Source organism: Borostomias antarcticus, assembly GCF_949987555.1.
Source record: "Borostomias antarcticus genome assembly, chromosome: 3".
Taxonomy (NCBI): Eukaryota; Metazoa; Chordata; class Actinopteri; order Stomiiformes; family Stomiidae; genus Borostomias; species Borostomias antarcticus.
In genome coordinates this window covers 34,256,196-34,276,645 of record NC_140236.1, presented here as the reverse complement: position 1 = coordinate 34,276,645, position 20,450 = coordinate 34,256,196, and the positions used below count along the sequence as shown (strand labels likewise).

Genomic DNA, 20,450 nt, shown 5'->3' with positions numbered 1-20,450 from the left:
CAGCGCTCCTATTTAATTCTGAATGTCGGAGTGTATTAAATAAGGGGTATCGTTGGGTCTTAAGCAAAAAGAAAATAGCTTAAATCTATTTAAATCTAGCCCTACATTTATTTCAATTATAGCCGCCTGGACTAGCCGTCAAGTCACAGTGTTCTATCCGCTCTGTGACATCACGGGCACTACGTAGTAACGTGCACACGTCACAGCGGCAAGGTACATATCTGGACTAGCCGTCCAATCACAGTGTTCTATCCGCTCTGTGACATCACGGGCACTACGGCGTAACATGTTGACGTCACAGCGGCAAGGTGTATATATACTGCTGTAACAAGTAGACAAGCCTCAGTGCGGTGTTCGTGATGAGAAGAGCATGTTGTTAGAGATGTATCTTTGACAATATGTTTGTTAGTGGAATAACTAATGTTTTTAAAACCCCAGAGAGGGTGCCGGGTGGACATGTACACCATGGTCCTGCGGCGATGCCCTCTCAGACAACCCCGTTGGATCTTGATCTGTCATTCGTCTGCATGGCAGTTTGGTTCCTTCTCTCTGTGAACCTGGTCTTTTTTTGGCTATTAGATCAATGGAGAAATCGCCACAGACACATTCAGGTTGGTAATCAAAGTTTCATTGTACTTTAATCAATTACAATTCAAACAATTACAGAAGCTGTTCTGTCTTTGTGAAGCCTTAATGACCTAAATTGAGCCTAAATACCATCTTGTATTTCCTTTATAAATTAGGATGATGATGAAAACCTTGAAGACATTGATTGGTAAGTTGATAATGTTTTTTTCAGTGTATCCAACCGTGTGTGTGCGTGTGTGTGTGTGTGTGTGTGTTTGTTTGTGCGTGCGTGTGTGCATGCATGTGTGAGATGTGTGTGTTTATGTTTAAAATGTGTGGTATGATGCATTTTGATTGTACAAGTGTACTGAAATCATCAAAAGTCAATTTAGTTTATTTTATTTTGTTGTATCTCAAAAGGGCCCAGAGGGACAGTGTGACAGCACGGGTCGACAGCTGCCCTGACCATCTGGAAGTGCTAATGCAGATGCATGAGCGCCATTGTGACTGTCGAGGACAAGACGATTCAGGTTCTGACTCCTATGATCCGGGGGGCTGTGGACAAGACCCGGTGTCTGAGATGAGCAGAGGCTTCGCCCCCGTGCCGCCTGGCGGCGTCACCAAGCCCTTTCCAACACGCAAGGGCAAAAGTTCAAAGGGCAAATCAGAGCTGAACGTTCCTCTCTCAGCCAAGGCCGACAGGGAGCGTCTGGTGCTGCCTCGCTGTCAGAGGCTCTGTTGCAAGAGCTCAGACTCTCTGGTGAACAGGGCAGCTGTCACAGCTCCATATGACACAGCACTGTCTGTCACCGGTCCATTTGTCACAGCCCCGTCTGACACAGCCCCGTCTGTCAGACCACCATTCGCGATCACCAGGACCAGTAGAGTTGACAGCCCCGCTAGCGCCTTATCCACCCCCATGGCGTCTACTGGTGTGCTGGTAAAGGGACAATCTGACTCCGATGTTCCACGATTACCCGAGCGCCACTGGAGACAAGATCTGGAGCTCTCTCAGCGTCGGAGGGTTTTTCGCAAGAAGTGGGAGGGAGTCTTTCAAGGGTCGGCCATTTCCACCTCGGACTCTCTGATGAAGAGGACACCTGACACAGCCTTGTCTGACGCAGTCCCTTCTATCACAGCTCCATCTGTCAGACCACCATTCGCGATGACCAAGACCGTTAGAGTTGACAGCCCCGCTAGCGCTTTATCCACCCCCATGGCGTCTACTGGTGTGCTGGTAAAGGGACAATCTGACCAGGACGTACCACGATCACCCGAGCGCCACTGGAGGCGAGATCTGGAGCTCTCTCAGCGTCGGAGGGTTTTTCGCAAGAAGTGGGAGGGAGTCTATCAAGGGTCGGCCATTTCCACCTCGGACTCTATGGTTAAGAGGGCTGCTGACACAGCTCCATCTGTCAGTCGACCACTTTCCATGACCAGGATCAGTAGAGTTGACAGCCCCGCTAACGCCTTATCCACCCCCATGGCGTCTACTGGTGTGCTGGTAAAGGGACAATCTGACTCCGATGTTCCACGATCACCCGAGCGCCACTGGAGACAAGATCTGGAGCTCTCTCAGCGTCGGAGGGTTTTTCGCAAGAAGTGGGAGGGAGTCTTTCAAGGCTGGAGACAAGATCTGGAGCTCTCTCAGCGTCGGAGGGTTTTTCGCAAGAAGTGGGAGGGAGTCTTTCAAGGGTCGGCCATTTCCACCTCGGACTCTCTGATGAAGAGGACACCTGACACAGCCTTGTCTGACGCAGTCCCTTCTATCACAGCTCCATCTGTCAGACCACCATTTGCGATGACCAAGACCGTTAGAGTTGACAGCCCCGCTAGCGCTTTATCCACCCCCATGGCGTCTACTGGTGTGCTGGTAAAGGGACAATCTGACTCCGATGTTCCACGATCACCCGAGTGCCACTGGAGACAAGGTCCGGAGCTCTCTCAGCATCGGAGGCTCATTCGTAAGAGGTGGGAAGAAATCTGTCAAGGGTCGGCCATTTCCACCTCGGACTCTATGGTTAAGAGGGCTGCTGACACAGCTCCATCTGACACAGCTCCATTTGTCAGTCGACCACTTTCCATGACCAGGATCAGTAGAGTTGACAGCCCCGCTAGCGCCTTATCCACCCCCATGGCGTCTAGTGGTGTGCTGGTAAAGGGACAATCTGACTCCGATGTTCCACGATCACCCGAGTGCCACTGGAGACAAGATCTGGAGCTCTCTCAGCGTCGGAGGCTCATTCGTAAGAATTGGGAAGAAATCTGTCAAGGGGCGACCTCTTCCACCTTGGACTCTCTGATGAAGAGGACACCTGACACAGCCCTGTCTGACGCAGTCCCTTCTATCACAGCTCCATCTGTCTCTCCTCTTCCCCCTACTCCACCACCACTACGCCCCCCTACTCCTCTTCCTCCTCCCCCTACTCCACAACTACGCCCCCCTACTCCTCCTCCTCTTCCCCCTACTCCACAACCACGCCCCCCTATTCCTCCTCCTCTTCCCCCTACTCCACAACCACGCCCCCCTACTCCTCCTTCTCCTCCCCCTACTCCACCACCACGCCCCCCTACTCCTCCTTCTCTTCCCCCTACTCCACCACCACCACGCCCCCCTACTCCTCTTCCTCCTCCCCCTACTCCACAACCACGCCCCCCTACTCCTCCTTCTCCTCCCCCTACTCCACAACCACGCCCCCCTACTCCTCCTTCTCCTCCCCCTACTCCACCACCACGCCCCCCTACTCCTCCTTCTCCTCCCCCTACTCCACAACCACGCCCCCCTACTCCTCCTTCTCCTCCCCCTACTCCACAACCACGCCCCCCTACTCCTCCTCCTCTTCCCCCTACTCCACAACCACGCCCCCCTATTCCTCCTCCTCTTCCCCCTACTCCACAACCACGCCCCCCTATTCCTCTTCCCCCTACTCCACAACCACGCCCGCCTACTCCTCCTCCTCTTCCCCCTACTCCACAACCACGCCCCCCTATTCCTCCTCCTCCACCATTTGTGATGACCAAGACCGTTAGAGGAGACAGCCTCGCTAGTACCTTATCCACCCCCATGGCGTCTAGTGGTGTGCTGGGAAAGTGGTATATGTTACACGATGTGTTGTAAAGTGGCAAATGTTCCAGTTCCCCCCAACACTAGCCACTGAACAAAAACAAGACATTCAAGGCAATACATAACAAATAACACCACGATGACAGACTGACCAACACAAATCTACCCAACCACCCACCTACCAACCACATGTCTGAGGAAGGACCCTGGCTACAGTGCTGATGAACTAAACTCTGGTATGCTGGACCAGGGTGTGTGAAGAAGTGTCATCTAGACCATCACCATCTACCCCATTGGCCTCAAAATTAGGTTTGTTCAGTTTGGGGTTACTTGTTATTATGTCTTGTGCTTGTACTGATTTCATTCATGAATAAAGTCTCTGAACATTCTCTGCCTGTGTTTGGGTTCTATCTCCACTGTATACTGATGCACGTTAATCAGTGCCCATCCCACGGCTATGCTCAGTGAGCTGCCTGGACTAAGAGACTTTGTGGAATAAAATGTGTAATAAAAATCAAATTAAAGCCGCCGTAGGTAGTTAGGTGGCTAGGTAGGTAGGTAGTTAGAGAGGTAGTTAGGTGGATAGGTAGGTAGGTAGGTAGGTAGGTAGGTAGGTAGGTAGTTAGAGAGGTAGTTAGGTGGATAGGTAGGTCGGTAAAGAGGTAGATAGGTAGGTAGGTAGGTAGGTAGATGGGTAGGTAGGTAGGTGGGTAGGTAGGTAGGTAAGTAGGTAGAGAGGTAGGTAGGTAGGTAGGTAGGTAGGTAGGGAGTTGGGTAGGTAGGTAGATAGGTGGGTAGGTAGTTAGCTAGGTAGGTAAATAGGTAGGTGGGTAGGAAAATAGGTAGGTAGATGGGTAGGTAGGTAGGTAGGTGGGTAGAAAGGTAGCTAGGTAGATAGTTGGGTAGGTAGGTAGGTAGGGGGGTGGGTAGCTAAGTGGGGGGGTGGGTAGGTAGGTAGATGGTTAGGTAGGTAGGTAGGTACTGTAGATGGGTAGGTAGGTAGGTGACTAGGTAGGTAGGTAGATGGATAGGTAGGGCGGTAGGTAGGTAGGTAGGTAGGTAGATACTTTAGATGGGTAGGTAGGTAGGTAGATGACTAGGTAGGTAAGTAGATGGGTTGGTAGGTAGGTAGATGGGTTGGTGGGTAGGTAGGTAGGTACTGTAGATGGGTAGGTAGGTAGGTAGGTGACTAGGTAGGTAGGTAGATGGGTTGGTAGGTAGGTAGGTAGGTAGGTAAGTAGATGGATAGGTAGGTAGGTAGGTAGGTAGGTAGGTAGATACTTTAGATGGGTAGGTAGGTAGGTAGGTAGGTGACTAGGTAGGTAGGTAGATGGATAGGTAGGTAGGTAGGTAGATACTTTAGATGGGTAGGTAGGTGACTAGGTAGGTAGGTAGATGGGTTGGTAGGTAGGTAGGTAGGTAGATGGGTTGGTGGGTAGGTAGGTAGGTACTGTAGATGGGAAGGTAGGTAGGTAGGTGACTAGGTAGGTAGGTAGATGGGTAGGTAGGTAGGTGACTAGGTAGGTAGGTAGATGGGTAGGTAGGTAGGTGACTAGGTAGGTAGGTAGATGGGTAGGTAGGTAGGTACTGTAGGTATGCTGCCTGGTCCCATCCTACCTCCCATACACACAAACTGAAAAACATCTAAGGACATCTTAGAATCACATGACCTACTTGTACCCAACAACAGGCAAAGACAGGAGTGTAGAAGGATACGTTACTACCAAGCTTCTCAAGCTCCTCCCCCTCAAGCTCCTCCCCCTCCACCCCAAACTCTCACCTGGAGCTCTCTGGTGAGGTCGAACAATCCAGAAATTACAAACCAAAGACGAACAGGATGAGTTCCTTCACCCTGCTAACGTATACTGCTAACATCTACTGCTTCAACCTTTACATCTACTGCTTCACCTTCGAACATCTACTGCTTCACCCTCGAACATCTACTGCTTCACCCTCGAACATCTACTGCTTCACCCTCTAACATCTACTGCTTCAGCCTCCAACATCTACTGCTTCACCCTCGAACATCTACTGCTTCACCCTCGAACATCTACTGCTTCACCCTCGAACATCTACTGCTTCACCCCCTTACATCTACTGCTTCACCCTGCTAACATCTACTGCTTCGCCCTCTAACATCTACTGCTTCAACCTTTACATCTACTGCTTCACCCTGCTAACATCTACTGCTTCGCCCTCTAACATCTACTGCTTCAACCTTTACATCTACTGCTTCACCCTGCTAACATCTACTGCTTCGCCCTCTAACATCTACTGCTTCACCCTCTAACATCTACTGCTTCACCCTGCTAACATCTACTGCTTCACCCTGCTAACATCAATCAATCAATCAAAGCTTTATTTGTATAGCGCATTTCATACACAGAGGCAACACAATGCGCTTTACAGAGAACAAGGGAGGTGGGCATATGACCCACTCTCTACATATTCCAGAGGGAAGCAAAAAAACAACATCTACTCCTTCAACTCAGCCTCAAAAGCAACTCTGTGGATGTGCCAGTTACCGTAATGATAGGGTCAGTGTTTGCAACACTCCCTACTGATCATCCTAACTCTCACCTCCTTTTAGGGTGAACAATCCAGAAAGGTCAAAGGCCAAAGACCTCAGGAGCATAGCTTTGTGTCGTTGTTGGTAGTGGAGGTAGTCAGACGAACGCAGAAACAGAGGTTGAGAATCTGCATTGTACAGTATATCTGCATCGGTATTTTTGTAGTGTTCCACTTCTCTTTGTAAAAGCAATCACTCCATAGATAGAATTCACCTATTATTATTTTTTGCTAATGAGATTTTGTACCAAACTGTTTTTATGTGTTTTGTCCAGGCTATTGTGATATGGTGACACGTTTGGAATATATTTTGTATGTATACATTATGTATAAAGTACTTATCTATGTACAAGAGAAGAGTGTTTTTGCTCCTATAGTGACTCCCCCCAAATGGTTCTATGTTGCTCCATATCTGAATGTCTGTGTGTCATGTGACATTACTGTTAATGACGTACTGTATTTGTGAAACTGTATAAATGTACATAACCTTTAAAGTTGTCTCAGGTTTCTTTCATGCGTAATCAATCAATCAATCAATCAATCAATCAATCAATCAATCAAAGCTTTATTTGTAGAGCGCATTTCATACCCAGAGGCAACACAATGCGCTTTACAGAGAACAAGGGAGGTGGGCATACGACCCACTCTCTACATATTCCAGAGGGAAGCAAAAAAACAGTAATCACCCGGGGGCCAGATAAGTGAGCTGTAAAAATTCTTCCCTGACCCCTCTCAACAAGGCGATCGAGCAAGCTCCAGGAATATGTTTGTCTACCGGCTAAGAACATTTATAAAGCAATAAATTACATTAAATTACATTTCAGAGTAAGAGAGGCTAAAAAAGCATCATAGGAGAGACATGGCAAATACTGGTGTGTGTTTGCTATGGCCCAGGCCTAAAGCCGGAAATGGGCTGGTGTATGTCTGTGTGTACGTATGTGTGTGTGTTAACTAAATGCAACGACATCCACAGCAGACACAGGGGTATCTATCGGACTCCGGGAGGTCTGGGTTATGTTGCCCAGATATGGATAAAAGACGGTTAGCTCTCTCATACTTGGGCCTCAAAAGTGCAAACTCAGAGATAAATCTAACGCACCTCAAGTCAAATGTACAGTGTGTGTACTTGACCCAGGTTCTCAGTATGTGACTCACAATTCTCACCACTAGAGGGCGTCACACTCCAATTAATTCACCCATTCCCCCCTCTTTCTCATTCCATCAACTCATAGTTGATCAGATGGTAAATGGAGTGCATTAACGTATAACGCTTTTATCCAAAGCGCCTTACAAAGGCCTCTCATTCACCCATTCATCTCTCCCCGCCTCCACCCTATCTCTCTCTTCCCTCCCTCTCTCTCATCGGATCATGGGCTGTGCACTCGGGGGTCAGGAGCGCAGCGCGCCTCTGTCTTGGGCTGCTTTCAAATCCTACTGCTAGCCTACGAGAAGTCTTCAAAATAACAAAACGCCCTTGAATATGAATGATTCACAAAGAGCGATAACCCTTATTTAATATCACCAATAATGCCTATCCGTCTCTATCGAAAACGTGGACAATTAACGACTGAGCGCTGAGTGACATCGGTTGCTATCGGTTGTTATCCGACCAGCCTTTTAAGCGCTTGTGGGAGTGTATTAAATAAGGGGTATCGTTGGGTCTTAAGCAAAAAGAAGCTTAAATCTATTTCAATCTAGCCCTACATTTATTTCAATTAGCTGGCCGCCTGTTTGTGTATCTCTGCAGGCCGGAGACTTCGAGGGGGCGGGTCAACTGTCAATCAATTTTTACTTTGACCAATCAGAGGCTGACAATCGTCTTGTCAATCAAAAACTAATTTCGCCTGAAACGGTTGTCAATCACTTTTTATTTGGCGAATCGCCGTTCTCTAAGGGCGTGGTGGAAATGACGCTATAGCTAGTTCGCTAGCTATTTACATTGACTTCGTTTGCTAGTTCTCTAGCTATCTACATTGACTTCGTTTGCTATAGTTAGCTTGCTAGTTACGTAGGCCTAATGCAATTTGTTATGGAGTTAGATTGACTGGATTACATGACTGTGTGTGAGAGAGATTATATTTTTAATGCAAATCATGGAGCTTGAAAGACTTAATAAATCATGATGATAAAAGCCTTACCAAGACTCCGCTTGGTATTCTCTTAGTAGGCTTATGATCAATGTAATGGAGGCTTGTGGGTAGAGGCTAGCAATGGCCTACACTAGCCCAATAGTCCAGGCATTTTATGAGACAAAAGGGGTCAATATGGAAAAAATTGCAACAGAAATTATTTCAACTGTTTTAGTGTCATACATATGTTCTTTATAACATATCAAAAGTCCCCCAAAATCCCAGTGGTGGAAAGTAATGAAAAATGCAGATGGAAGGTATGTGACAAATATACCAATTTCCAATTTTCGCCTATGTAAAAGAAAAAGGTTTATGCATGTTTTCTTGTCTGATGTCCACACAGCACTGTCCCCAATCAACCAGAAACTATATAGGATGCATCACAGTGCATATACAGAAATATATTTTTAATTCTATTGGCATTTGGTGAAGAGAAAAGGAGTGAATCTCACACATATTGCAACAGAAAATCCTGCCCTGTAGAGAACAGTAGAACCCTGGAGAACAGTCTACAGCCCTGTAGAGAACAGTAGAACCCTGGAGAGGACAGTCTGAGATGTAGAACCGTCCATAGCAGAGCAGCCAGGTGCTAGAGGGTCCACTTCAGATACCTGTGGGAGAAAATCACACACGCGTGCGCGCGCACACACACACACACACACACGATTAGAGGGTCCACTTCAGGAGAGAAGAGAACATGAGCAGGATGATAATAATAATAATAATAACTTGCCTTCATCATCATCTACATCATCACATGCCGCCTGATGTGAATTTGCACACCCTGATCCTTTACAGCTGCTAAATGCAACAGAACACTCAAGGCCATGTTTCTTGCATGTGCACCTGAGGCTGCTGCAGTCTGTCTTGCAGGTGCATCTGATGATCTTAAGAAGTTCTTGTGGATCTGGTGGTAAGTCCGTCTGGACAGGGACAAGCCTCCCATCATTCTCGTTCCACAACCATTCTTGTGACATGATACAAATCTGCTCGTCCTCCTCATCTACCACCCCAACCTCAACTCCCATGACCTCTTCTTCAAACTTGAGCCCAAGAAAAGCATGAAGCCACGCATCTGGAACATCATGTCCGTCAAGCAGCAGCTAGGTCCCAGTGTGTGCACTCACATTCTCTTCATTCATGCTATAGCTGGGTGTGACACTACGTCCTGCCTTTATGGCATTGGGAAAGGAGCTCCCCTCAATAAGTTCAGAGCCAGCAGCGAGTTCCATCAGCAAGCTACAGTGTTTGACTCATAGTCAGCTTCTAGAGCAGAGATTGTGTCAGCAGGAGAGAATGCTTGGCTGTGCCTGTACAATGGGAAGCCTGGGGAGGGACTTGACAGTCTAAGATACAAGCGCTTTTGTGAGAAGGTGGCTACCAGCACTTCTCATGTACAGCCACAGAGTCTACCACCAACGTCAGCAGCAGCAAAGTACCAGAGTCTCCGTGTGTACTACCAGGTGCAACAGTGGAAGGGACCTGTAGATGAACTCCTGCCACAAGAATGGGGGTGGAACGAGAATGATGGGAGGCTTGTCCCTGTCCAGACGGACTTACCACCAGATCCACAAGAACTTCTTAAGGTCTTCAGTTGCACCTGCAAGACAGACTGCAGCAGCCTGAGGTGCACATGCAAGAAACATGGCCTTGAGTGTTCTGTTGCATTTAGCAGCTGTAAAGGATCAGGGTGTGCAAATTCACATCAGGCGGCATGTGATGATGTAGATGATGATGGGCCATCTACAAAATGAAGAGGCTAGATCTATAAAGAACAACACGCATCATATTGGATTAATATCATCTTTAACTGAGAGCAGTGGAGGTCATCCAGAGAGGACACAACTTAAGTGAATGTTGATGAGAACACACCATCTATTAGAAACATGAGACTAGCTCCTCCTGTCACCTCTCTCCCAGCCTGGCCTCCTCCACTCTGATGTCCATGTTGGTCTCCTCCTGTCACCTCTCTTCCACTGTGGTGTCCATGTTGGTCTCCTCCTGTCACCTCTCCTCCTGTCTTTTGTCCATGCTGGTCTCCTCCTGTCACCTCTCCTCCACTGTGGTGTCCATTTTCATCTCCTGTCCACAAATTAACAAAACATAAACATAAGCTATAAACACACACACACCCACCCACATACCCACTTATCCATCCATCCATCCATCCATCCACATTATTTTTTAAACTTGCCAGGATCTAATTAATGTAGTGTCTCTTTGGCTAACATCAGGTATCTCACCTCTCATCTCTATGTCCTCTCCTCCTGTCCCCTCTTCCACTCTTGTACCTCTTGGTTTCCTGTCAACAAATTATATATTTTTAACAGAACATAATCATGCATACTGTGTATCTATTTTCCTGTAGGAACAGCAATACTTTGAGGCGACAGTTTTCAAAATACTGTCAAAAATACAGCTTTTGGGATAAAATTATTTTGGGTGATTTTTCATGTATGGGAAGTCAGACGTCCTAGGAAGAAGAAGAAGAAAAAGTAGAAGAAGAAGAAGATATATATCTTATATATTATATATTGCCAAATACAAGAGTTCTGGCAGCTGAGGCTGCCCGGCCCCTGATTATGCTGGCGCAAGCTCAGTGTTTGTATCAGGGCTGGGTGGAGGTAATAGTTCAGAGTTTGTATCAGGGCTGGGTGAAGGTAATAGTTCAGTGTTTGTATCAGGGCTGGGTGGAGGTAATAGTTCAGAGTTTGTATCAGGGCTGGGTGGAGGTAATAGCTCAGTGTTTGTATCAGGGCTGGGTGGAGGTAATAGTTCAGTGTTTGTATCAGGGCTGGGTGGAGGTAATAGCTCAGTGTTTGTATCAGGGCTGGGTGGAGGTAATAGCTCAGTGTTTGTATCAGGGCTGGGTGGAGGTAATAGCTCAGTGTTTGTATCAGGGCTGGGTGGAGGTAATAGCTCAGTGTTTGTATCAGGGCTGGTGTGAGGTAATAGTTCGGTGTTTGTATCAGGGCTGGGTGGAGGTAATAGCTCAGTGTTTGTATCAGGGCTGGGTTGAGGTAATAATCCAGTGTTTGTATCAGGGCTGGGTGGAGGTAATAGCTCAGTGTTTGTATCAGGGCTGGGTGGAGGTAATAGCTCAGTGTTTGTATCAGGGCTGGGTGGAGGTAATACTTCAGTGTTTGTATCAGGGCTGGTGTGAGGTAATAGTTTAGTGTTTGTATCAGGGCTGGGTGGAGGTAATAGCTCAGTGTTTGTATCAGGGCTGGGTGGAGGTAATAGCTCAGTGTTTGTATCAGGGCTGGGTGGAGGTAATAGTTTAGTGTTTGTATCAGGGCTGGGTGGAGGTAATAGTTCAGTGTTTGTATCAGGGCTGGGTGGAGGTAATAGCTCAGTGTTTGTATCAGGGCTGGGTGGAGGTAATAGCTCAGTGTTTGTATCAGGGCTGGGTGGAGGTAATAGTTCAGTGTTTGTATCAGGGCTGGGTGGAGGTAATAGCTCAGTGTTTGTATCAGGGCTGGTGTGAGGTAATAGTTCGGTGTTTGTATCAGGGCTGGGTGGAGGTAATAGCTCAGTGTTTGTATCAGGGCTGGGTTGAGGTAATAATCCAGTGTTTGTATCAGGGCTGGTGTGAGGTAATAGCTCAGTGTTTGTATCAGGGCTGGTGTGAGGTAATAGCTCAGTGTTTGTATCAGGGCTGGGTGGAGGTAATAGCTCAGTGTTTGTATCAGGGCTGGGTGGAGGTAATACTTCAGTGTTTGTATCAGGGCTGGTGTGAGGTAATAGTTTAGTGTTTGTATCAGGGCTGGGTGGAGGTAATAGCTCAGTGTTTGTATCAGGGCTGGGTGGAGGTAATAGCTCAGTGTTTGTATCAGGGCTGGTGTGAGGTAATAGTTTAGTGTTTGTATCAGGGCTGGGTGGAGGTAATAGCTCAGTGTTTGTATCAGGGCTGGGTGGAGGTAATACTTCAGTGTTTGTATCAGGGCTGGTGTGAGGTAATAGCTCAGTGTTTGTATCAGGGCTGGGTGGAGGTAATACTTCAGTGTTTGTATCAGGGCTGGTGTGAGGTAATAGTTTAGTGTTTGTATCAGGGCTGGGTGGAGGTAATAGCTCAGTGTTTGTATCAGGGCTGGGTGGAGGTAATAGCTCAGTGTTTGTATCAGGGCTGGGTGGAGGTAATAGCTCAGTGTTTGTATCAGGGCAGCCTCACTCATTTTGGGCAAAGTGATAGTAGAGAGAGTGACAGAGAGAGTGATAGACAGAGAGAGTGATAGACAGAGTGACAGACATAGAGTGATAGTGATAGACAGAGTGACATAGAGAGTGATAGACAGGCAGGCAGGTAGGCCAAGATTACATCATTAATGATATGTGTTAGATGATAAACTTGCCTTAGATAGACTGTAACCGAGTTGAATTGTTTAAACTCACTCATAAGTGAAACGCACTCATCGCCTACTCTCCTTGCAACACACACTTCTAAAGTTATTTACAATGGCTCTAACCACACCCCTTTCCTCACCTAAATGTCTCTAACCACACCCAGCCCACCTAAAGGGCTTTTTGCTGATTGGGTATCTCACTGTAACTTGAGATCAATGCTCTAGCAGCTTAAACCATCTCAAATATGCAGTCAGTTGGTAGCAGTCACCAGCCTCAGCGACATGAACAAACTGGGAAAAACATCAATAGGTTACCAGCAATGGAGAAATTCTGAAATTAGGTACAGTAACCAAATCAGACATATTATACAGGAATGTATTGTATTCATATTCCATGAGGGCGACAGTAAGTACATAGGTGAATGTCTTTGAGGAAAAACCTGTCTGGGAGGGGTTTCAGGGAAGGAAAATGTGCATTTTGTGTTCCAGGTTACATACAAATTCAAGTTTCAAGAGTTACACAAGTTCTGTTGTGTTTTCCCAGGCATGTTCTATAAATCAAACATGTTCTTGGAAATGTCCTGTTTGCAGCGTGGTAACATTCAGAGGTGGAGCAGATAGTCTCCGTCACACAGATGAGGACCAGTGTGCAGATTATGAGGTTAACACCACCACCTCTATTCAGACTGTGGATCTTGTGCTCCACAGTTCAGCGCCTTTCGAACAGGATCTGCCCACTCAAGGTTTGTGGAGAAACACGTTTCAACACAGTCATGTTCAACATTACCTGACTTCTCTCTAAAAAGCCCTGATAGTCAATGGACTGAAGCCAGTTTTGACTGATATGGTCTGGAGTGTCTATGACAGTGATAAGGTGTTCAGCTCGCTAATGCCATGGTTTAAGATGTTCAGCTGGCTAATGCCATGGTTTATTGCTTCATCAACACTGTTTTCGTAGTCCTCCTTTCATTCAGGTAAGAACTGCAGATTTTGTAAGAGTATATGTCATTGTTTCCCTAACAATTACCATTGCATAATTAACTCTAATTGGACACCAGCATGTGCAAAATCAACAACCAATCAATGCTGTGCTGGCACTTAATTCATCATGAATTGTCTCAATAACTATTTATGATCATAATATTTCAGTGGTTTGTTTTGTTGTACTAAAGCTGTGTATGGGTGAGTTTGGATGGGATAGAGTTGTTCTTCTCATGGTTGTCCTGTGGTTTCTTTCTCCTCATGTTTCTCATGCAGATACCTTCACCGTGGAGGATGCCGTGGAGACCATTGGTTTTGGAATGTTCCAATGGAAGCTCTCTGTCCTCACTGGGTTGGCATGGGTGAGAGTGGACATTACTGTCGTTTTTCCTATGCTAGACTGATGATTGTAATTAACTCCTAGTGACCAGTCAACTAAAGTAGTTCTGGTGTCTTGTTGTCTCTGATCTGATTGGCTGGCTTTAGACAGCAGATGCTATGGAGATGATGACCCTCAGTATCCTGGCTCCTCAGCTACACTGTGAATGGAGGCTTCCCAGTTATAAACTGGCATTTATAGTGTCGGTCAGTCTCTCTCTCTCTCTCTCTCTCTCTCTCTCTGGTACCCCTGTGGCTCAAGTGTTAGTATATTGTTGCTTGAGCTAGAACACACAGCATCATTACATTCATAACCGAATTACATGATATTAGTTGCACTTTCAACTACTTGTTTACAAATTGTCCAAGATGAGCCTGTGTAGATTATTAGGATCTGTGCTTTTATAATGGCATTGCATGTTTCTCAGGCAGTGTTCATTGGGATGATGGTCAGTTCCACTCCGTGGGGGAATATAGCAGACAAGTATGGCAGGAAACTAGTAAGTTTATTTATTTATTTATGTATGTGTTTATTTTACATGCACTTGAGGCAAAGGTTATTGTTCACTCAATGTGTTGAGTTATGGATATAGTTATGTGGACTTACTTATTACATTGTGTGTGTGTGTGTGTGTGTGTGTGTGTGTGTTTAACAGGGAAGCAACAGCACTCATGAGATAGACAGTAGTCTTCAAAAATTTAATGGGCAGGAATGAACGTTGGATGCTGATGAAGGCTTAAGGCTGGAACGTTCATTCCTGCCCATTAAAGTTTTGAAGACCATTGTCTATCTCATGAGTGCCGTTGCGTCCCTTCATTCATTATAGCACTTGACCTGGCACCTGTGACTGCTCCAGTTTAATTTGGAGTTGTGCGCACTCGTACGCTTTTGTGTGTGTAACAGGGCCTGGTGGTGTGTATGGTGTGGACCCTGTACTATGGCGTGCTGTGTGCCTTCGCTCCGACATACGGCTGGATCCTGGTCCTGCGCGGCCTGGTGGGCGTGGGCATCGGAGGAGCCCCTCAGTCGTGAGTGAACCTCGTAGGCCACCGTACCGCTGGGGCCTCCACTGCTGCATCATGTCAGGGATCAAACACACTTTCAAACAGGGTTTCATTTAACACAGTAATACCCAAACATAATATGAAGCTTGAAAGGGAAAGAATAGACAAAACATCTGCTTTGTACAACAAGTTTCAAATCTTGTGAAATGTTGAATGTAGGCCATCAGACAGAATGAAGAACATGGTGTTATTGTAACACGCCCACATAATCTCCTAGGTCAGTAACTCTAGACCTGTGAACAACAGCAGAACAAGGAACAAAACTGTGTATTAATATCCTGGAGTGACAGAACCTGTTCCTGACGCAGACACACACACACACACACACACACACACACACACACACACACACACACACACACACACACACACTGCAACATCATCATAGACACATTTAAATGAGCAGAGTACATACCTTCCTTTCTATTTCAGGGTGACCCTGTACTCAGAATTCCTCCCAGTGAAGTCAAGAGGCAACTGCATTATACTGATTGAGGTAGCCTGCTGTGTCCAGAGAGTGTTTTTCTATGACTTTCCTTTTTTATGTCATAACAAGGAAATACTTCGCACATCTGGTTCAAAGACAGGTGTGTAGGAGAGGGATACATCCAAAGTATAAAAAAGGAAAAATGTAAACTATTAGTGCACCTAATTGATCTCTGATCCTCCCTAATTGTTATTTTGAAATGCCCCCCTTTTTGTAGTTGAAATGTAAAATTGTTTGCAATCTCTGTACTTTTTTCTGTACTTGTGTTCATTTGTCATGTGTTTAATTTCTAATCCTGTTATTTTAACTAGTTGATTATTGACTTGTTATCAACTTAGTAGTCGATGATTTTTGTTAAGCAAATTCCATTTCTCACGTGAAGCCACACCCTAGAACCACACCCTGGAACCGGAACCTATTTAGATTGGAGTCTCAGTGTATGGATTCTCATTAATTTTTGTCTGACGAAGGTCTATGACCAAAACATTACCTAACCCTAACCCTATCACCTATTAAAATCTGTGCAGGTTTAGACAGTGTGCGGGTTTCCTCTTTTATCTCATAAAAGACAAAGATTTTGGCTGCAGCCCAGACTGTATATAGAATAATCCCCTTCTGAACTTTGCTCTCCCCTCAGATATTCTGGGCCCTTGGTGCTGTATCTGAGGTCCTTCTGGCCATGTGGATAATGCCTACTCTTGGCTGGCGCTGGCTGCTAGCCCTGTCCACGGCCCCACTGGCGGTCTTTGTTGCCCTCAGTTATGTAAGTATTGCTTACAAATCGTTATTCATTCTGTATCATTCATGGCAAACACTCAGGTGCATCCGTGGCTCACTGAACACGCCTGTACTCGCTAGTGAACAGGAAGTAATGCAGCCTGAACTGTCTGATGCAGTGGCTGCCTGAGAGTGCCCGCTTTGATGTGCTGACAGGAAACAGGGAGAAAGCTCTGTCAACGTTGAACCGCATCGCCACTGACAATGGCAAGACCATGCCGCTAGGCGTGCTGGTAGCCAACAAGCAGGTAAGACAGTAAAACTAGTGTGCTGTGTGTTTGTTCAAGGTATGTACAAGGTGGTGTCACTGAGATCTTAAATCCAGCAAAACATTTACTCAACATTAGTAAGTCTTGCTCACACTGATGTCTGTGAAATGATAACAACTGTGTTACTTTTCTGTGTGGCAGGAAAACCGCGGAAGGATCAGCGATCTCTTCACCCCTCAGTATCGCACCACTACTCTTCTTCTGTGGTTTATATGGTAAGATAGATACCAGGATTAGTTTTTTCCTCCTGTCCAATTATCACCAGTTTGATGGTCTCAGAGTCCTGTCAAGGAGTTGTTATGTAAAATAATTGAGACTATGGCATGAGCTATAGTTGGAGCTTACTCCATTTAATGAATCTCACATTCCCAAGCAAGCGGACGCACAACGTGACGTCAGTAGTAGCATGACAAATGTAACATGCAATACTAGAACATGGTTCTGTCGTAAGAGTGGAACGCTAGAACACAGCTCTGTCGTAAGTGTGGAACGCTAGAACACAGCTCTGTCGTAAGAGTGGAACGCTAGAACACAGCACTGCCACGACAGTGCCAGACGTAACAGGAGTGGTTCAGACCGTGTGTGATCTCTCTCTGCCCCAGGTTTGCGAACGCCTTCTCCTACTATGGCCTGGTCCTCTTAACCACAGAGCTGTTCCAAGCGGGGGATGTGTGCGGTGGTGAGTGAAAGCAAGTTTTATTTAAAATATCATGTTTCATGTCTTGTCTAGTTTGGAAGTCTGAAAACAGAACAATCCCCTAGTGACGCAAGGTGCCAAGATTGAGCCCAGCTGTGACCTGGAGTGCAAACACCTAACGTTAGATGATTACAAAGACCTTCTCTGGACCACATTAGCAGAATTCCCAGGTAAACAACAAACTTAACCAGAGTTACCAGGAAGGGAAACTATTGAAGCTCCTCTGGCTGGGCCGGTTCCTCTCCTGATCCTCAGCCTCCATCAGCATGTTTACCTTCAGCAAAGCAGCCATGTTTGTGCTCGTCCCACTGCAGGGATCCTTCTAGCCCTGTGGGTGATTGATCGCCTGGGCAGGAAGAGAAGCATGGCGCTGTGCTTCCTCGGGTTCGCTCTGTCCATTCTACCCCTGTACGCTTGTATTGGGAGGTAAGTGCTATGGGTCACCTTGTCACTCTTGCCACTCTGGAGTATATCTACAAGACTATATGAACTTCACCCCCCCCCCCTCTCTCTCTCTCTCTCTCTCTCTCTCTTTCGTTCTTTCTTCAGGATAGCTCTCATCATCTTCATCTTCATAGCTAGAGCCCTCATCACTGCGGGATTCCAAGTTGCTTATGTTTACACACCAGAGGTATTGCAAGCTTAACTCTTTACTTGTAATCTTGAGCACATTTGATCCAAGTTCAAATGTTTATTATTAATATTATTATTGTTGTTGTTGTTGTTATTGTTATAGGATAAGGCTGTACAGTGTATATATAGTGTGTATGGTGTATGTAGCTGTATTGTAATTTCCCCCACCCTGGCTGTTCAGGTATACCCCACAGCAGTCAGAGCTCTTGGGCTGGGCTCTAGCAGTGGGATGGGCAGGGTCGGAGCCCTCTTCACTCCTTTTGTGGCACAGGTGTGTAACACTGGACCACTCTGTAAAGAAAAGATCCTCTTTCTATGTGTAACATTTCTCTGTGCTTTACTAATTTACTGTTATTTTCAAGTAATGAGCACGTAGTATTCTGTTATTATCTTATTGTGTTCATACCGTAGGTGTTGGTGAGAACATCCGTGTTTCTGAGCCTGTCGGTGTACTGCCTCTGTTCCGTGCTGGCCATAGGAGCATCTCTGCTCCTGCCCATTGAGACCACCGGCCGCAGCCTGCAGGAGTTCAGCCCCCGCGCTGGGGAACAGGAGATGACCAACCAGCAGTCCAGAGGCTCCGAGCCCACGTCAACACCCACGTCCACGACAGCCATTAACAACAACAGGATGGCACAAGGCATTGAGAGAAATTGAAAAAAAGTGATTGCCTCAGTCTTTCAAATAAAAGACAATAATTGACCCACTGAGTCCATTAAGATGTATAGCCTTCATCTTTGGACATTTAAAGTTATACAGTGTAAGAAAGATGATTTTGCACGAAAGTCTGGATTAAGGGAAATACCAATAAATAGTCTACCTCATCTTTGTCATCATTTTTGCCTTCGTGCATGGCACTGTCCCTACTAACACAGTACGTAAAACTGACGGGACACATTGGTGTAATTGTGGTAACTTTGCGACGTCACCAGCAGCGGACCTAGCTGACACCTAGCTGACACTTGCCTTTTCAGTCGCAAAATAACCAAAATAGCCGTCCTCAAGGACACTGTAAGGGAACGTAGCCGCCACTGCTGCTTAAATCCGTAACTACGATGTAATTAAATAACGTGACAATGTGGTTACATCACAGTCCCAATCTGACTTTATTGGAAATGTGTCACAGTGGGTCAGAACATTTGTAAATTACTTAGGTTTTAAAATAAATTTTGAAGTCATACAGTTACAGAATTGTAATAATGAGGAGAAATCCTGCATGTCTGTTTTGTGTGTAATTTCTCATTTACAGTTAATATTAACACTAAAGATTTGCAGTCTAGGCCTAATAAAAATAATGATAAAAAATATGCCTATGAATAAAGTCCTAATTTTGCAACCTAAATGTGAGCAATGAACGCTGAGCAGTGAACGTAGAATGCAAGGCATTGGGCTACTTTCTTAGGTGACACAATTGAAAAACTAGACAAACAAGTTACACACTCTGTGCCAGTAGGTGGCGGTATGCACATTAAAGTTGTTTGCGATCCGCCACTAAACCCAGCGAAGAAGAAGAAGAACGAGGACGGGTGAAACTTCCGCTCCGTTTGAAACAGAAGCGATTGAGAAAGACCAACACGCTGTCTTTGTCCCCGCGACAACACAGATCCTGTAAGTATCTCAATTTCAATGTATACATTAGTATGTATACATACATACTATGTATTTTGGTATCGTCCCAGATAAAACACCAACGTTATGTGCAAGCTTCCCTTTTGTAATGATTATCAATATGCAGATGCTCTCTTTCCAATGTTAGCTAACTAGCTAGCCAGCTAACATGATTAGCCTTTTTCTGTACATCATGGCTAGCTAAGTAGCCTACGTAAAATTACTCTCGCAATTATTGTTATAACTTTAGCTTTTGTGTAATTGTAGCTTAAATTATAATGTTGGCTTGGCAACTTGAGAATATTTCAGTTGTGTACACATATAACTTTTATGAAGTGTTGTCGTGGGCCATTGTTTCCTAATTACGGGCAATGGTGGAGTCTTCTCAAGTCTAGCAGGCTCGCGCGAGCTCCTGCACGTTCGTACTGTTTCATCGCTTGGAATAAAATGCGATAATTAGCTTACTCATTGATTTCGCATTAACCCATGACACCGTTAGTATGTGTTTGTTTTTGGGCATTCATTTTTCCGAAGTTAACGTTAACAGAATACTAGAAGCCCCAACAACGGAGCTAGGCTAGCTAGCAGGATTTGTTATAGCAGCCATCTTGGCTCATTTGGTTACAGCAGCCATCTTGGTGGATTTCATGTTACTCTTAACTGTTGAAATGGTTGCTCATTCTGTCAAACGGGTAAAGAATTGTGTACTACGTTTTCACTCACATACAAATCCAAATTTTGCATAATAGGTACTCATGATGTGGACTACTATTAGAGGCGCTAAGACGGGGACAGGCGTGGCCAGGGGCAGTCCTGGGACAGCACCACAGGCTCTGTGAGTCTTGTTCAGTTGAATGCCCTCATGAGTATTAACAGAAGAGCAC

At 45.8% G+C, this 20,450-nt stretch overlaps 1 protein-coding gene across 1 annotated transcript; it reads left to right on the top strand.

Annotated features, from left to right (window-relative positions):
- Positions 1-1,147: 1,147 nt before the first annotated feature.
- Positions 1,148-18,615, top strand: LOC311307357 (synaptic vesicle 2-related protein-like; the record flags this gene model as incomplete). Its single annotated transcript, XM_084436152.1, has 15 exons — positions 1,148-1,292; positions 13,929-14,014; positions 14,139-14,237; positions 14,459-14,530; positions 14,935-15,059; positions 15,528-15,591; positions 16,220-16,345; positions 16,479-16,607; positions 16,770-16,843; positions 17,231-17,307; positions 17,391-17,495; positions 17,640-17,751; positions 17,875-17,956; positions 18,140-18,229; positions 18,370-18,615. 15 exons carry the CDS (start codon positions 1,148-1,150, stop codon positions 18,613-18,615), a joined length of 1,632 nt encoding a protein of 543 aa, XP_084292278.1.
- Between the last annotated feature and the right edge of the window lie 1,835 nt (positions 18,616-20,450).